Source organism: Panthera tigris, chromosome A3 (genome assembly GCF_018350195.1).
Source record: "Panthera tigris isolate Pti1 chromosome A3, P.tigris_Pti1_mat1.1, whole genome shotgun sequence".
Classification (NCBI taxonomy): Eukaryota; Metazoa; Chordata; class Mammalia; order Carnivora; family Felidae; genus Panthera; species Panthera tigris.
In genome coordinates this window covers 89,473,239-89,488,632 of record NC_056662.1, presented here as the reverse complement: position 1 = coordinate 89,488,632, position 15,394 = coordinate 89,473,239, and the positions used below count along the sequence as shown (strand labels likewise).

Sequence of the window (15,394 nt, the reverse complement as noted above, 5' to 3'; positions counted from 1 at the left end):
CATGATACAATTGAATTACATTGATTACTTTTGGGAGGACATATAAGAAACTAGTAAGGGTGACTATCTCTGGGGAGGGGCACTGAAATTTTGGGGAAAAGAGAAGTGATCGGGAGACTTCATTTTTAAATATATATATATCCTTTTGTGCCTTCTGAATTCTCCACCACATGTACATGTTACCTTTTCAAAAAATACCTAAAAATAACCAAAAGTAGTCAGTGTGGCTCAACACTATGGTCTCAACTCTAGCTTCAACTCACAGAACATTACCAAAAAAAAAAAACAAACAAAAACAGGGCCTATGTTGTAGACCGAATCCTGAATTAAGAGTTAGGAAATCTGAGTTCTGTCACTCTAAAGTGTGGAACAAAGCAGATCACTAAGCCCAGAGTATGTTTCCTCACATGTAGAATGGAAGGACAATGTGTCCTTTCAATGCACACACAGCTATGAAGATCAAATGGAATAATGCTGGTGAAATACCTTAGGAACTATGAAGAGCCATACACACACATTATAGTTATTATTTTTTTAAAGGCCTTGGTATTATTATAAAAGAACAAGACAAGAGATTATAAATGAGATCCTTTAACAGTATTCCCTTCCTAAATTAGACATCGTTTCATTATCACTGGGGATTTAGAAGTTGTCCCCTGTTAATTATACTGACATCTATTTATGCTGCCTACCCTAAGAAGCTAAGTACCTCAAGGGAAAGGTCTTATGATGAGTCACATGAACTGTAGGCGGTCAATACTTATTTGATGATTTGCGTGACTATAATAAAGGTTAAGAAGAAAAACCTTTTTCTTGAATCACTCAATTTGTGACAAAATAAGTAGGGGTGAGGAATTTTGGCTCTGCTACCCCTCAGCAATAATGCTATGATTAGCTGCCTCAATAGAGGACAGGAAAAGCACTCATCAATACAAAACATGTGTAGTTTAACCATCATCTCCCTTGTCTAACAGCTGGGCTATGTGGGCACAGGCCAAAAAAGCTAGGTCTCTTACTCATGAAATCACTGAGTCATGAAAATAACACTTTCAGTACTCATGACTCTTTATGTCAAGGACAGTCGGTATGTAGGAGCTGCCTGCAAAAATGATTAATGCTAATGATGTTGTAAAGTTCTCTACTTTTAGCAATTCTGGGCAGAATAAATGAGCACATGAGCAGAATGAGTGAGGCATCAGTCACCGGAAAAGAAAAAGGAACCTGGAGGTGTCTTACGTGATATACTTGTTATAGAGGATGAAGGCATGTTCAATGTTGCCTTCCTCAGAGTAAATGGATGCCATTCGGATAATCTCGACTCCAGAGCGGAAGTACCGTCGGGGTGGAATGTCTTCATTTATCTCCACTGCACTACCCATCTGGGAGAGAGCCCTCACCCGGTCTTCGGGCGGAAGGCTCACGTCTCCATGGTCAGACATCAGGACCAAGAAGTTCTGAGACAGAAAAAACAGGTGGCATCAGCACCATGGTCCCCATCACAGCCTAGTACACAGTAACTGGTTATCCCACAAACTTCTACCTTATGAAGAAATTAAGAGAAAAATACCATATGCTGTGGCTTGTATCAAAGAAAGTCTCCTTCCTACAGGAAAGCTGAGACCCTCAAGGAAGCCCACATCACAATGACAGAAGTACTGGCAGACTCAAAAGCCTACAATCCCTGTGCCATAATTACGTGGTACAAGGAGTAAACTATAATGGGTGTTCGGTTCTACTCTTCAAGTTAATCATTCTCTCTACCACTAGGTGGCCCTGCCATAAAAGGAAGGATGGTATCTTATATTTTTGGCATTATTTCTCCTACCAGCTACCCATTTCCATCTACTCCAGTACCTGACATTGTATGCTCAATGAACTTTCATGAAGATTTTTAACTGATTTCAACTTTGATCATTTGTATTTAATGAGAGTAACTGACATTTTTCTATGGTGTACTTTTTCACATCTGAATACAAGGTGAGGGGAACTGGTCTGGGAACAAACGCTCACAATCCTAGTTCTGCTCACCAAACCACTATTCCAGTCAACCCACAACATCATTCATCACATCAGGGTAAGGAATTTAGATCTAAACAAAACAAAACAATTTACTCAAATCTATCTTCAAAGACTAAGCATTCTTCAAACAACAAACAGGCACAAAGGTAACTGGGAATGCAAAAAACAAATCAACAAAAACCCCAAGAGTTTTCCCTTCCTGTGTTTCAAACCGCAGTAATTCTACAATCTTTCTCGATACTCTGCTGTTAGAATCAGATTCCAACTTCCAATCAGATAACACTCTACCATCATTTTCAAAAAGAATCTGGGTATTTGTTACACATTGAATTACAGCACACCCTAGCCAGCACGTTCTGGTATATACAAACTGTATATACTAGAATTCAAGGCCCTAAGTCTACTGGCCCCATTTTGTCTTCGATCTTAAATTTGCTCCTTCCCAACAGAGATCTTTTTCCTCCAGTCAGGATTCTGTCCTGGATTCTGTCCAGAAATCCACACATTTGTTTCATTTGTCTAGCCACTGCTTTTCTGTTTTCCACTCCAGTCCCTCCCCAAGAGGTCTCTCTTGGCCAATTCTATCTCTAGGTCACACTTCCCCCAAGCTTCCTATCTAGACACCCTTACGAGTAGTCCAAAAGCTGTGCGGACGACCAAGGATGCAGAGGCATTCCATCTCCCCAAAGCCTTTTTAGAGGCTCAGAAAGCTGCTAAAACTTTCCTAGGTTGCCTCATTAGTAAACTCAGTCCAGAGCCCATTAAAACCAACTGAAGCAGAGGATGCTTGTTGCGCCTCAGTAGCTTTGAGAAGAGGATCTTTAGGCGGATGGAACCCCCTCCCGAGGCCAGCAGTACTACAGGGCTGAGCAACACTCCAAAGAGGAGATGCGGCACCCGCAAACAAGGGGGAAGAGAGGACGAGATCTAGGGAAGTAGCAGGAATGCGCAGAGGTGGTGTATTCAGTAAAGAGGGACCTCCTGACACCTGCTTGAGGCCCCCTTCTTGAAGGCCCTCAAACCCAAGCTGCCAACCCAGGGCAAAATTATCCAAGGTTTTCGGGTCTTTTGAGCGCGGCAGGCGGGGATGCACTGGGCCTGGCTGGGACAGAAGCCATCAGTGGCCTCGCGCGCGGCGGACCGGGCAGAGGGCGCGGGGGGAGAAGGCTGCAGGCCCCACACTCACGGCGGCCGTTCCCTTTCAGAGTCCGAACAAGCTCAGTGGCCCAACCCCACCCCATTCCCAGGACCCTTCCCCACCTGTCCCCGCGGACGACACCCGGAGCTTCCGGAAACGTCACATCCGGTGCCCGCCCCTCCCACTCCCGCTGATCTACTCTTTATACTCTCAGGAACACCGGATCCAGGGCGGCAAGCTGGTGGGCGGGGCTAGAGCCGCCACCTGCGAAAATACGACCAATGAGAAGAGGGCTCCACGTCGGCCATCTTGGTAAAGGAAAAGCAACAAGGAAGAAAGAGAAAGCCAAGTAATTAAAGGAACCAATGGCCAAGCTAACTTATGTTTTTAGAATTAAAATGATTTGGGATCGAGTTTCCTGCCAGATAGCCCCCATACCACACTCACACAAATTCACAAATCAACATTCAAGGAGGGAATTACTGATTCAAGTACCTGGCTAAACTGACCAGGGTTTCTAAATCCATGAAAGAAAAACTCCTTAAAACTTCAGCTTGCTTTTGTCACTACCTACACAAAATTGATAGTGTGAGGTATCAGGCTTCTATTGCCTAGAAAAAAACCTTAAGATCAACTTTTTTTTTTTTTTTAACGTTTATTCATTTTGGGGGGGCGGGGTGCAGAGAGAGCAGGAGACACAGACTCCAAAGCAGGCTCCAGGCTCTGAGCTGTCAGTACACAGCCCCTCACAGGGCTCGAACCCACTAACGGTGAGACCATGACTGGAAGGGAAGACGGTTGCTTAACCAACTGAGCCACCCAGTCACCCCAAGGCTAACTTTTTAATGTTAGAACACAATTTATTGAAATCAAGTGTTTAGTTTACAAGGGTCACTGTGCAAATCAATGGAGCCACAAAGATCTGTATGACACAGTTCCTGCCCCTACAGCCAGGACAGGCAGTTATTCACACCAGTTATTTACACCAAACAGTGGCATATTCTGTATACAGATGTGTGTATGTATGAATATATGCACAGTCTCTTTCCCAAGAGGTTCTTCAAGCCTGCTATTCATTTTCTCTCAGGAGACTTTTTATATCACCACTCTGAAACTTTGTGCTCTCTGAGGATACTTTACCCACCAAATTTGGGGACCCTGTCTGTAAGTTCGTTAATGTGATGACCTGACCTATCCTTCAAAGTCTAGCTTAAAGCCCCTGCACCGGTATTAGCCCTTCTACCAGGTCAGTGTCCGGATCTCTAATTTCTCTGGCCCTCTGTTGTGTATCTGTGTCTGGGATTTTCCCAAAGTGATTCTATGTGGTCATTGGCTTTCCAGACTTAGGGCTGAAAGCACTTGCCAGATTCTTTCTCCCTTAAAGCATAAATATGCATGTCAGGGGCACCTGGGTGGCTCAGTCACTTGGGCGGCTGACTACAGCTCAGGTCATGATCTCATGGTCTGTGAGTTCAAGCCCCGCATCTGTGCTGTCAGCACAGAGCCTGGAGCCTGCTTCTGATTCTGTGTCTCCCTCTCTCTCTGCCCCTTCCCTGCTTGCTCTCTGTCTCTCTGTCTCTCTCTCTCTCTCTCTCTCTCTCAAAAATAATAAACATTAAATAGGCATGTCAGTGCAAGGATCCACTATCAATTTTCCTGGATCCTCTGAAGATAACTCTGGGAAGACAGTTGTAAAGGGCACTATTCTGTCTTCAAAACTCTTTCTCTACTGACTCTTTCCTTTCAGAATGTAAACATAGTGGGTAGAGCCTAAAGAAATTGAGGCACTGAGGGTGCTGGTCATAGTGAAGGCATACAGTGCAGTTGGACTCTTGGCAGGAGCGAACACAGGACAAAATCCAACACATTCAATTTCTCACTCAGTAAATATTTGTTGAGTATCTACTATGTGCCAGCTTCTGTTCTGGTTGTTAGGGATACAGCAGTGAACAAATCGAGTAGGTGGATATTGTTATGGTGCAAGTACAGGCAGAAGCAGAGCTGGTGGGGTGGGGAACAGGGGCAGCTGCTGCCATTAAGCACCGTTTCCAAGTGGTGGTTTTTCTTTGTAATGTTTAATGTAACAAGCTAACAGAGTTTACAAACATGCTATATGTTAAGACTATGATGAGAAGCCTTTAAGAAGCCATGAATGGGAAGCACGTAAGAGAGGGGTGCGCATAATCACAAACACAGCAACCACCACACACAGGTTGTCCTTGATATTAGAAAGGAGATATACCCAGGTGATGGCAATTCTTAAGATAATGGCTGAGAGGATGTAGTAAGCAGGATCTGGTTCATTCAAGGAAGGGAATCTGTAAATATTGACCAATTTTTGGCCTCTGGGGCAACTGGTCAGCACTCTTGGCTTTAGAGGTATCAGAAACAGCAAGTAAACCCTGGCCAAGGTGAACATCTGACATTCTTCATGACATTCCTGATTAACGGGAAAAGCTACAAACTGGACGATTTTGTATGTGCATCCAGGAAATTAATGCTACAAGAATTCCGTTGGTTCTTGGCAAAACTGAGGAGGACTCCTGCCCCAAAGATTGGAGGCTAAGCATCAAGCTATTCTGTCAGCAATTAGGCTTCGGCAGCTCACGTGGAGGGCCAAGGCCAAACTAGGAAGTGAGGTGGTCGTTCTTTCTGGTGCCCAGATGTACCTAGTCAGTACATTTTCCCTGAATATAACATTCTCCATATGACCTCGTGCAAAGTTCGGTGTCACAGACTCCTGCCTTCCTGTTTGTTTATTCCTAACTGCTCATTCCTGGGTAGCAGCAAAAGTCTCCTAAAAGGCAAAATTCTTACCTCAATATATAGCTTCAGGGTAGAGAGAAAATGTCCAGATGGGCTTTCTGGGAAAGATAAAAACAAGGAAGACTCTAGGCACGTATCACTTGCCTCCTTGTTACCCCTGTGGTGAGTCACATACCTAGAGGGGCAATCTCACTAATACAGGAATGCCATCCATTCTTACCTACTTCAGTGCAATCTTACAGCAGCAGCTAATGCGCTTTTATAACAAAAATCAGGTTCTGTTGCTCCTGGGTTAAAAACCCTCCAATTACTTCCCATGGCACTTGGAATTAAAAATCCAAACTCGGGTGGCTCAGTCAGTTAAGCATCTGACTCTTGATCTCAGGTCAGGTCTTGATCTCAAGGTGGTGAGTTTGAGCCCCACATTGGGGTCCATGCTGGGTGGCACCTACTTTAAAAAAATCCAAACTCCTCACCCTGGTTTATAGAGTGACTTAGTCCCTGCTGTCTCTCAGACTTCATCTTCTACTCTCCCTCTTGCTTACTGCTCTCCACCACACTGTCTGAACATCTGCCGTTCCATTGCACAGCTGTTTCCTCTTCCTGGACTGCTCTTACCCTGATTTTCACTTGGCTGACTCCATCTTAACATTCACTTACCAATTTACATGTCATGTTCTCTGACCACACACTCTAAGTAGCCACCCAATCACCCTCTACCACTCACTCTTGTTTTAATTCTTTTTGTAGTCCTTACCACTGTCTGCTTTGGTCTTTTATGGTCTGGATTGATTATTGTCTTTAATTCCCCCCTAAAATATAATCTCCAGAAATATAGGAGCTTTTTTTTTTTTTTTTTACTTGTTCACACATGTAATCCCAGTACCTAGAATAGCTTGGGGACCCAGAAGACACTCAAGAAAGATTGCTGAATGTTCAAATATTGTTAAAATAAATGTTGTCTCACTGTCCCCAAAATTAATTACAAGGATGGGTGGCCAATTATAATGAAATTAACAATGAAAAACAGTGGCCATTATGCTCTTGGGACCAAGTCTTCTCTAAAAGGCAGTTAGGACTAGGAGCAGAGGGGAGCCTGGGTGGCTCAGTCGGTTGAGCGTCTGACTTCAGCTCGGGTCATGATCTCGCAGTTCGTGGCTTCAAGCCCTGCATCGGGCTCTATGCTGACAGCTCAGAGCCTGACGCCTGCTTCAGATTCTGTGTCTCCCTCTCTCTCTGCCCCTCCCCTGCTCATGTTCTGTCTATCCCTCTCTCTCAAAAATAAACATCAAAGAAGAACTAGGAACAGAAAACCTCCAAGGCTAGACACCTTCATTAATTGAGCAAATATTTATTGAGCATGTATCATGTTCGTGAATCTTATGTCAGGCAACGAGTCTACAATAACAACAAGAAAAACTCAGTTTCTGTTGTTTTAAGGCCCTCATGGATGAGAGCCCAAAGCCATCAGAAGAGAAAAAAAAATCTTTAAAAGATTAAGTTTCTCAAGGGGATTCTAGGTGAACTCCACGCACTGAAACACTGAAGCAGCCTATCTTGAGCATTGCTAGGGAATGGGGGTGATTTGAAAGCAGAAATGGAATGTGTACTAAAGACAAATTGTTCACAGCTAAAATTTTTGCTGTGAACCCATTGGGGATATAAAATGGCAAACAGAATTTTAAAAGTAAATACTTTTTTTTTTTTTTAAGATGTAGAATGTAGAAAGAAGTGTTCCCAAAAAAGGGGGGTGGAATGCAGCAAGTGTACCGGGATCTTTAAAGCTTACACATTACAACATACGCAACGTTGCACATGCATGCGAATTGTGTTCCTTTTGAGCTGAAGTTGGAATCACCTGATGAAGTGGTGTTCCTTGAGAAGACAGCTGTGGTAAAATTGGTAACATCAAGCTGAATCTGAGGATTGGAGCGCCACCTATGGTTTGTTTGAAGACTGGTATCTTCATTGCCAAGAAAAACGTCTAGTTGGGAAAATGAGTTTTATGCATGCTTGAAAAGGCTTTTAATGTGTGTGTATTGTTATAATTAATGCTTAAATCTATACATAAGGGATCAATTTTAGACATATTTTATTCCTTTGGTATTTGTTAGTTAACTGTGAGTTATATAATTTGGTTCCTAATAACCCAAAGCCTTTTGTTTTAGGTTAAGATTGACAATCTGAAGATTATAAATTTCAACTAAGGCTAAATCACATAACAAATTATAGGGCTATTTGAATTGGACACTTTAGGTTGAGGGATTTTATCATTTTGTATTTGGTTTATACATTTCTTTGCAAAAATACTGCCATATAACCGGCACTATAACTTTGAATGGGAGATTAAAAATCGCATGCCCCTATGTTTATACTCTGAAAAGTATCCATTCAGTCAATCAACTAATATCTACTGTGTATTCACTATGTGCCAAACATTGCTCAAGGCCTTGGACATATATCAGTGAATAAAGCAGACAAAAAGCAGAAATCAATGCCCTCAAAGATCTTACACGTTAGTGATAGGTGAGGGAGTGATGGATTATAAACAATGATCATAACAAACAAGTAAATTACATTGTATGTTAGAAGATTCTACGCGCTATGGGAGAAAATGGAACAGACTGAAGGAAAAGAGAAGCACAGGGAGGCAGTTGCGATTCAAATGGTGTAGTCAGGAAAACCCTCATTGAAAAATTTTGAGTGAAGACTTGGAGGTTAAGAAAAGCATTCCAGGGAAGAAAGAGCAAGTGCAAAGGCCCTGGGCCAGGAGCTTGCTGGTGTACATAAGGAACAGTGAGGCCTCGGAGTGAGTGGAGTGGAGATGAGCAAAAGGTGCCATAGCAGTAGGTCCTGTAGGATAGGAGTCAGAAAACTATGTTGTGACTCGTCTTTGTAAATGAAGTTTTATTGGGACACAGCCATGCCCATTTGCTCACATATTTTCTGTGGCTGCTTTCCTGCTACAACCGCAGAGTACTGAGGCAGAGACAATCTGGCCCACAGAGACAAACATTACTGTCTGGCTCTTTATAGAAAATGTTTGCTGACCCCTGATGTAGGTTGGATCTTATAGGCCATTGTGGGGACATTGGGTCTGACTCTGAGAAAAATGGGAAGCCATGAGAGGGCTGTCACAGAAGGAAGACAAGATCTGACTTATGTTTTGAAAGGATCATTAAGGTGACTGTGTTGACAAATTTTAGAGAGGCAAGCGTGCTAGCTGAGAAGCCAGTACGGACTGTGTTCATAAGGTATGCTGGGATGCCCCCAGGATGCCACAGCAAATTCATCAGGGTGTAGCGGGATTTTCTAAATTTTTGAAGGGTTCACAGCAATACTTGACATCTGTCAGACACCATGTGAGCTTCCAGCTAATGGGTGGTTCACAGTTTCAACATTAGGTCATGCTATTTTCCTTTCAGTGCTGTCATATCTTTCTGAAGCTGGGTTTTCGGCAGTACCTGTAATAAAAAGCCAGTACTCTTTGAAAATCAATGTGGAGCAGGAGATGAGGCTGGCAGTGTTCGACTTAACTCCGAGGTTTGAGATGTTGTGCAGTGCCCAACAGTCACGCACCCTCCATCAGCAAGTAAATGTGCTTATTTAAGAGTGAAATTAGAATATCTTTCTTTTCTCCTACAGCTATTATTTTTCAGAATAATAGTCGGTTGTTGGAGCATCGTCTTATTGTACAATGTGCTGTGTTACTGGAGCATTTTTCCTGTGGCTGCTCTAATGAATTGCCACAACCCGGTGCCTCGTAAAGCAGAAATTAATTTTTTCACAGTTTTGGAGGTCGGAAGTCTGAAACGAGTGTCACTGGGACAAAATTAAGGTGTAAGCAGGGCTACACTCCTTCCAGAGGCTCTTAGGGAAGATTTCATTCCTTGCCTGTTGCAGCTTCTTGTGACTGTTGGCTGTCACACTCCAATCTTTGCATCCATGGTCACCTTGCTTTTTCCTCTGCTATCTGTATCAAATCTTCTGCCTCAATCTTCTCAGGACACACGTGAAGGACACCTGGCTGACTCAGTCAGCGGAGTATGCATCTCTTAAACTCAAGAGTCATGAATTTGAGCCCCACATTGGGCATAGAGATCATATATATATAAATGCACATATGTGATTGCATTTAGGATTCACCTTGCTAAGTTGGGATAACCTCTCCATGTCAAGATCCTTTTTAAAAAATGTTTCTTTTTGAGAGAGCAAGAGAGAGAGCATGTGCGAGGCAGAGAAGAGGCAGAGAGAGGGAGACAGAAGATCTGAAGTGGGCTCCGCACCGACAGCAGAGAGCCCGATGTGGGGCTTGAACTCAGGAACCGCTAAACCCTAGGCGTTCTTCAAGATCCTTAACTACTCACATACACAAAGATCTTTTTTTCTAAATAAGGTGGTGATATTAACAGGTTTCAGAGATTATGACCTGATCAGCTTGGGTGGCCATTATCTAGCCTACTACAGGCATAAATCCTTACTACCTTTTTGGCACCTAACTACTTAATAAATGGGACTGTTAAGTATTTCTTTGAGCCTATAGGTGAGACACCAAGGGCTCTGTGAATATATAAAGTTTGAGAGCCTCTGAATTAGGAGGCTCTGCCAATAATCCAGACAGGGAATGATGGGGGCTTGGACTTGAGTGGCAATGGAGAAAAGCGGTTGGAAGTAGACAAGTTCTAGATACAATTTGAAGGTAAGACAGATGGAGTGTGCTGACGTTCTGGATGTGCAGTTGGAAGGGAAAGAGAGACCGCAAAGTCTCTTTATACTTTTTCTGGAAACAGAAATGAAGATGAAGAAAGCAGTGCACGGACCAGAATTTTTGCTGGGGACGCGTGCAGACTGGTGGTTCCATTTTGTACATGTTTAGAGAAGTAATACAAAAAGAAAGAAAAAAGGGAAGGAAAATACGTGCATTCCCAACTAGGGCCTGCCGCCAGACCCTCCACCTGCTTACTCTACTCTCATGGTGGTCAAATGTCCCTCCACCCATGTTTTGACTTCTAATTCCAAACGTGGACTGAGCAAATACAGACATGAGGTTCCATGTTAGACAGAGGAGACTTAGAAAGCCTTGTCCGAGCCAGAATCCTAAAGAGGATAGGGCAAATTGGGCTCTCCTTTGAGGAGCTGAAAATTACAGAACCCCCAAATTAAAAATAGTTATGCCAAATGATGGAGTGGAATTTCAGAAAGACGAGGCAGCAGCGTAGTTTTTGAATCTCCCCAAAGGCTTTCATGGAAATAGATCAAAACCAAAGGCCCACTGGTAGCATTTACCGTGAAATTAGAAACTCCCCAAAACAAAAGGGTGGGTGTAACATAAGCCCTAACAGTTGCTTTTTTCCTTTTTTGTTAATGCCTGACCTAAGCTTTGATTGCCTGTTCATTTCAAAGAGGCATCCACTTCAAAGACAGCTACCCCAGTAAACACAGTGCTAGCCATACATGGGATAAATAGCCAGGCCACTTTCCCCCAACTGAGGCTTCTTTGACGTAGAAATCTCAGTCAATTTCAATAACTGACTTTTGGGACCACTTGTCTTTTCTTTCTCCCTGTGTTTTAAATCCCCACTCCCATGTTTTCTGTTTTGTTTAAGGAGGCTACACACTTAGCATGGAGTCCAACCCAGGGCTTGAACTCATGGCCCTAAGATCAAAACCTGAGCTGAGATCAAGAGTCAGACGCTTGACTGACTGAACCACCCAGGCACCCCTTTTTTAAGTAGGCTTCATGCCCATCCACTCCTATTTTAAATTCACCACTAAGGACTGAGCCCTTGAAACCCCAGGCCCCCACCCTTGATCCTGGTCCTGATTTGAACCCCTGGTCCCAGTACTCTGTCTCTACCTGAGACCTCACTGTGTGGCCCCAGGTGTACTGTGTAAGGAATAAACCTCTATTTTTTCAAACATTCCTGGTGGTTGCTGCTAAAGGACATCTTGAAATTATAGTAAGAACCAGAGGACTGATTCAACCACATTGGTTACTGACAGGCTGAGACCTACACACAACAATGGGGAAGAGTACCATCAACAGGCACAGACTTGCCCGCTTCTGGTGTCTGCACCAGAGGCAGTCGCAGACTGGAGGAAGCATCTGATGGCCTTGAGGGCAGGAAGACTTCAACCTGCCAGCAGGTACTCACTCGCAATTTGAGAACAGCAGCTGAGACCTGGTGGTGCAGTCCTGTCCACCCACAAAGTGAGGAAGTACAAGGAGCCCCAGAGGGGGTCTAAAGGACTGGGGGTGCTCTTGCCCTGCCCCACCTCTGTCTTGAAATGGAGCAGCCCGAGCTCCCTTCCAGATGTGACCCACCCAGAGGAGAAACTTCTCACAGCAACAACAGACACAAAGAGAAATGTCTTGATAAAAGTCTGGAGAAGGGAACAGAGCCAGGAAACCTCAGAAAGAAGCCATCCATTTTTGAACGCTACATTCGGAGAAAACAAAAAACAAAAAACAAATTCTGTGAAGTTAGGAAAGTGATCCGCAACCACAACTCCTTTTCAAAGTGCATTAATACTGATTTCACTTAAAAAGCGGATAACAGAAATGAGATTGAGATCAAGTCCTACACAATAGAATGGTGGGGGGTCTCCACATGTGGGACAACAACCAGGTGGAAGCCGGTGGCACTGGAGGTGAAAGGATTCACCTGAGGCAGAACAAAGGCGATAGAAGTGTATTGAACACATCACAAGGGAGCAGTGGGCAGGACAGCAAAAGAGACTGTCTGCAAGGAGACAGTGTGTGGGGGCTGTATTTAAAAGGGGAAGGTGAGGAGGTATGGAGACATATGGAACTTTTCCTTTTTGCTAACTGTGCTTGGTTGTAAGTAGCCCACATGTTAGTTAGGGCCTATGGATATTTTGATGTGGGTCACCTGATGGGCCAGTCTGTATTCAGCCCAGGGGTTGGAGGTCACTGTGGGCCCTTTTGTCTCTATTTCGCCAGGTGGTCACTGTGGGCCCTTTCTACATTCCATCACTCAAGCCTGTTGTCTAAAAGCGGCCTCTAAAGGTAGCATAAGAAAATGAGAATAGCATCCCTTCAGAAAATGAAAGCAAGTCCAAAAAGACAGGACCAGAAAACAGATCAAAATTGGAACATGCTATTTCAAAACAAGCTAAAAGATGGGGTGCCTGGGTGGCTCAGTCAGTTAAGTGTCCAACTTCAGTTCAGGTCATGATCTTGCGGTTCACGGATTCGAGCCCCACACCGGGCTCTGTGCTGACAGCTCAGAGACTGGAGCCTGCTTCAGATTGTGTCTCCCTCTCTGTTTCTCTCTACTCCTTCCCCACTCACGCTGTCTTTCTCTGTCTCAAAAATAAACATTGAAAAAAATTCACAACAAGCTAAAAGATATTAGAAGGAACAACGTAAAAGATGAAAGAATGTGGAGTGAGGGAGGGAAGGAGAGGGAAGTTATTATCTAATAGCTCCAGAGTTTCTGTCTGGGGTGATAAAAAAGCTCTGGAAATGGTATTTGGTTTTTGTTTTATCTATTTCCATGAGACGGCTGGGGACATCCAAAAACTATGCTGCTGGTTCCATCTTTCTAGAGTCCTGTTCAATTTTTTGACATAATTATTTTAAATGTGGTTGGTGGTGATGGTTTCACCTCATCATGGATGTGCTTAATGCCACTGAATTGTGTACTTAAAAATGGCTAAATTGTGTACTAAAAAATGGTAAATTTTGTGTTGTGTACATTTTACCATAATAAAAAAAAAGATGAAAGACCAACATAAATCAGAATTAGGAGGGATGATAGAGCTCAGGACAGAATTAAAAATAAAAGAAAAAATCAGAAATAAAGACTTAAGTTAAAAATAATACAAGAGTAAATGAACATAATGGATAATGCCTTAAGAGAAACAAATAAGAAAAGTGGGAAACTTTTAAAGATGAAAAAGAAGATAAAAAGAATTCCAGAGAAATGGCAAATATAAAAGGTAGGCAAAAAAGTCAGGACAACTCTGAAGAGAGTAATACAAATACATACAAGAAGTTAGTATGCTCTAAAAGTGACATTCTAAATCAGTGGAGCAAATTAGTCAATACATTGTGATACATTCATGTTGAGACAAATGGTTTCTCTAGAAGGATTCACATACAGTGTGGCAAAAGTAGATGTCTCTAAGGGGGCAGGGAAATGGGCAGCTGGGTATTTCCATTGAATACCTTTTGTACCTTGTTCTGTCATGTGACTTTATTACCTCTGAATTCTGACTGCCTGAGTTCAAGCCCCAACACCCCCAATTGCTAGCTCTTAATCCTGGGCAAACTTTTGACACTCTCCAAGCCTATGTCATTATCTGTGAAGCGGAGTGAAGAAACTCTCAATAAATGTAAAATACTAGCAGAAACAACCCAAATCTCCACCAACTGATGAGTGGATACACAAATGTTGCAGAGTCGTGCAACAGAATATTATAGTCATAAAATCAATGAAGTAGACACACTAGGACATGGATGAACTTTGAAAACATAATGCTAATTACAGAAGTCAAAGGGCACATATTGTACTATTTCACACCTATGAAATGTCCAGGGAAGGCAAATTCAGAGAGACAGAAAGATTAGTGGTTGCCAGTTGCCAGTGGAGGGGGGGAGAGAATGAGAAGTGACTGCTAATGGTCCAGGGGGGTTCTTTTTGGGGTGATGAAAATGTTATGGGTTAGATAATGGTGATGGTTGTACATGCTTGTAAATGTCCTAATGACACTGAATTTATAGTTTCAAAGGGTGAATTGTATGGTATGTTAATTATATCTCAATACAAGATGATTTTTAAAAAGCAAATTACCATAAAAAAAAATAAGCAAATTGCCAATTTTTCCGTGGTGATTTTCCGTTGTCCCCATCCCTCCCCTCCCCCCACTCCATTCCCTTTCCTGCCCCACCCCCTCCACGCCCTCACTCTCTCTACCCCCCCAATTCTTTCTAGCTGTCCCACCAAGTCCTAAGGAGCACCTCTAGACCTTTGGCACCTGCGTGCTACAGCCGTTGGAGCGCTACTGAGTTCCCTCATGTGCCCACCGCTCTTACCTTGTGGGAATGGACCCCTCCAGCTGATTTTCCTCCTGCGCTTCAGTTGGTCAGTTTTAGAGAAAGGGGCACGCACATCGGCGTCGATGGAGGACGACCTGGCAGGCCCCCCTGGTTAACGTTTAAGTCCCTCCGGAAGTTTGATCTCGACCACCATGTGACTTCCGGATGCTCTGATCTGAAAGCCGGGTTGGCCATCTGCTGGCGCTTGCTAATACTGAAGGCTTTGGAGGCATATATAAGCCTCCAATTGAAGCCTCGTTCCTCTGCCCGCAGTGTGACCTAAGCCCATTGCTGAATCTCACTAGTAAAGTGGCACAGTTGTACTAGCGTTGCATGTCGTTGTGTTGGTTAACTGAAGTAGTGCGTTCACCGGCCTGGTGCGTAGGTGTTTAATAAACAGTGATTTG

General features: G+C 43.4%; 1 protein-coding gene across 4 annotated transcripts in view; it reads right to left on the bottom strand.

Annotated features, from left to right (window-relative positions):
- LOC102959025 (STAM binding protein) overlaps window positions 1–15,108 on the bottom strand; it is a 54,234-nt gene extending 39,126 nt beyond the window's left edge. For 2 of the 4 annotated variants that reach the window (XR_006215825.1, XM_015538062.2), the window contains exons 1-2: window positions 3,280–3,351; window positions 1,237–1,454 (exon numbers count right to left, since the gene is read on the bottom strand). Coding sequence is in view for 3 of the 4 variants with exons in the window: in XM_015538062.2 (XP_015393548.1) it covers window positions 1,237–1,439 (203 nt within the window). In the remaining variant the exon portion in view is untranslated. The other 2 variants (XM_042981748.1, XM_015538063.2) reach the window with 2 other exon arrangements.
- Window positions 15,109–15,394: the final 286 nt, after the last annotated feature.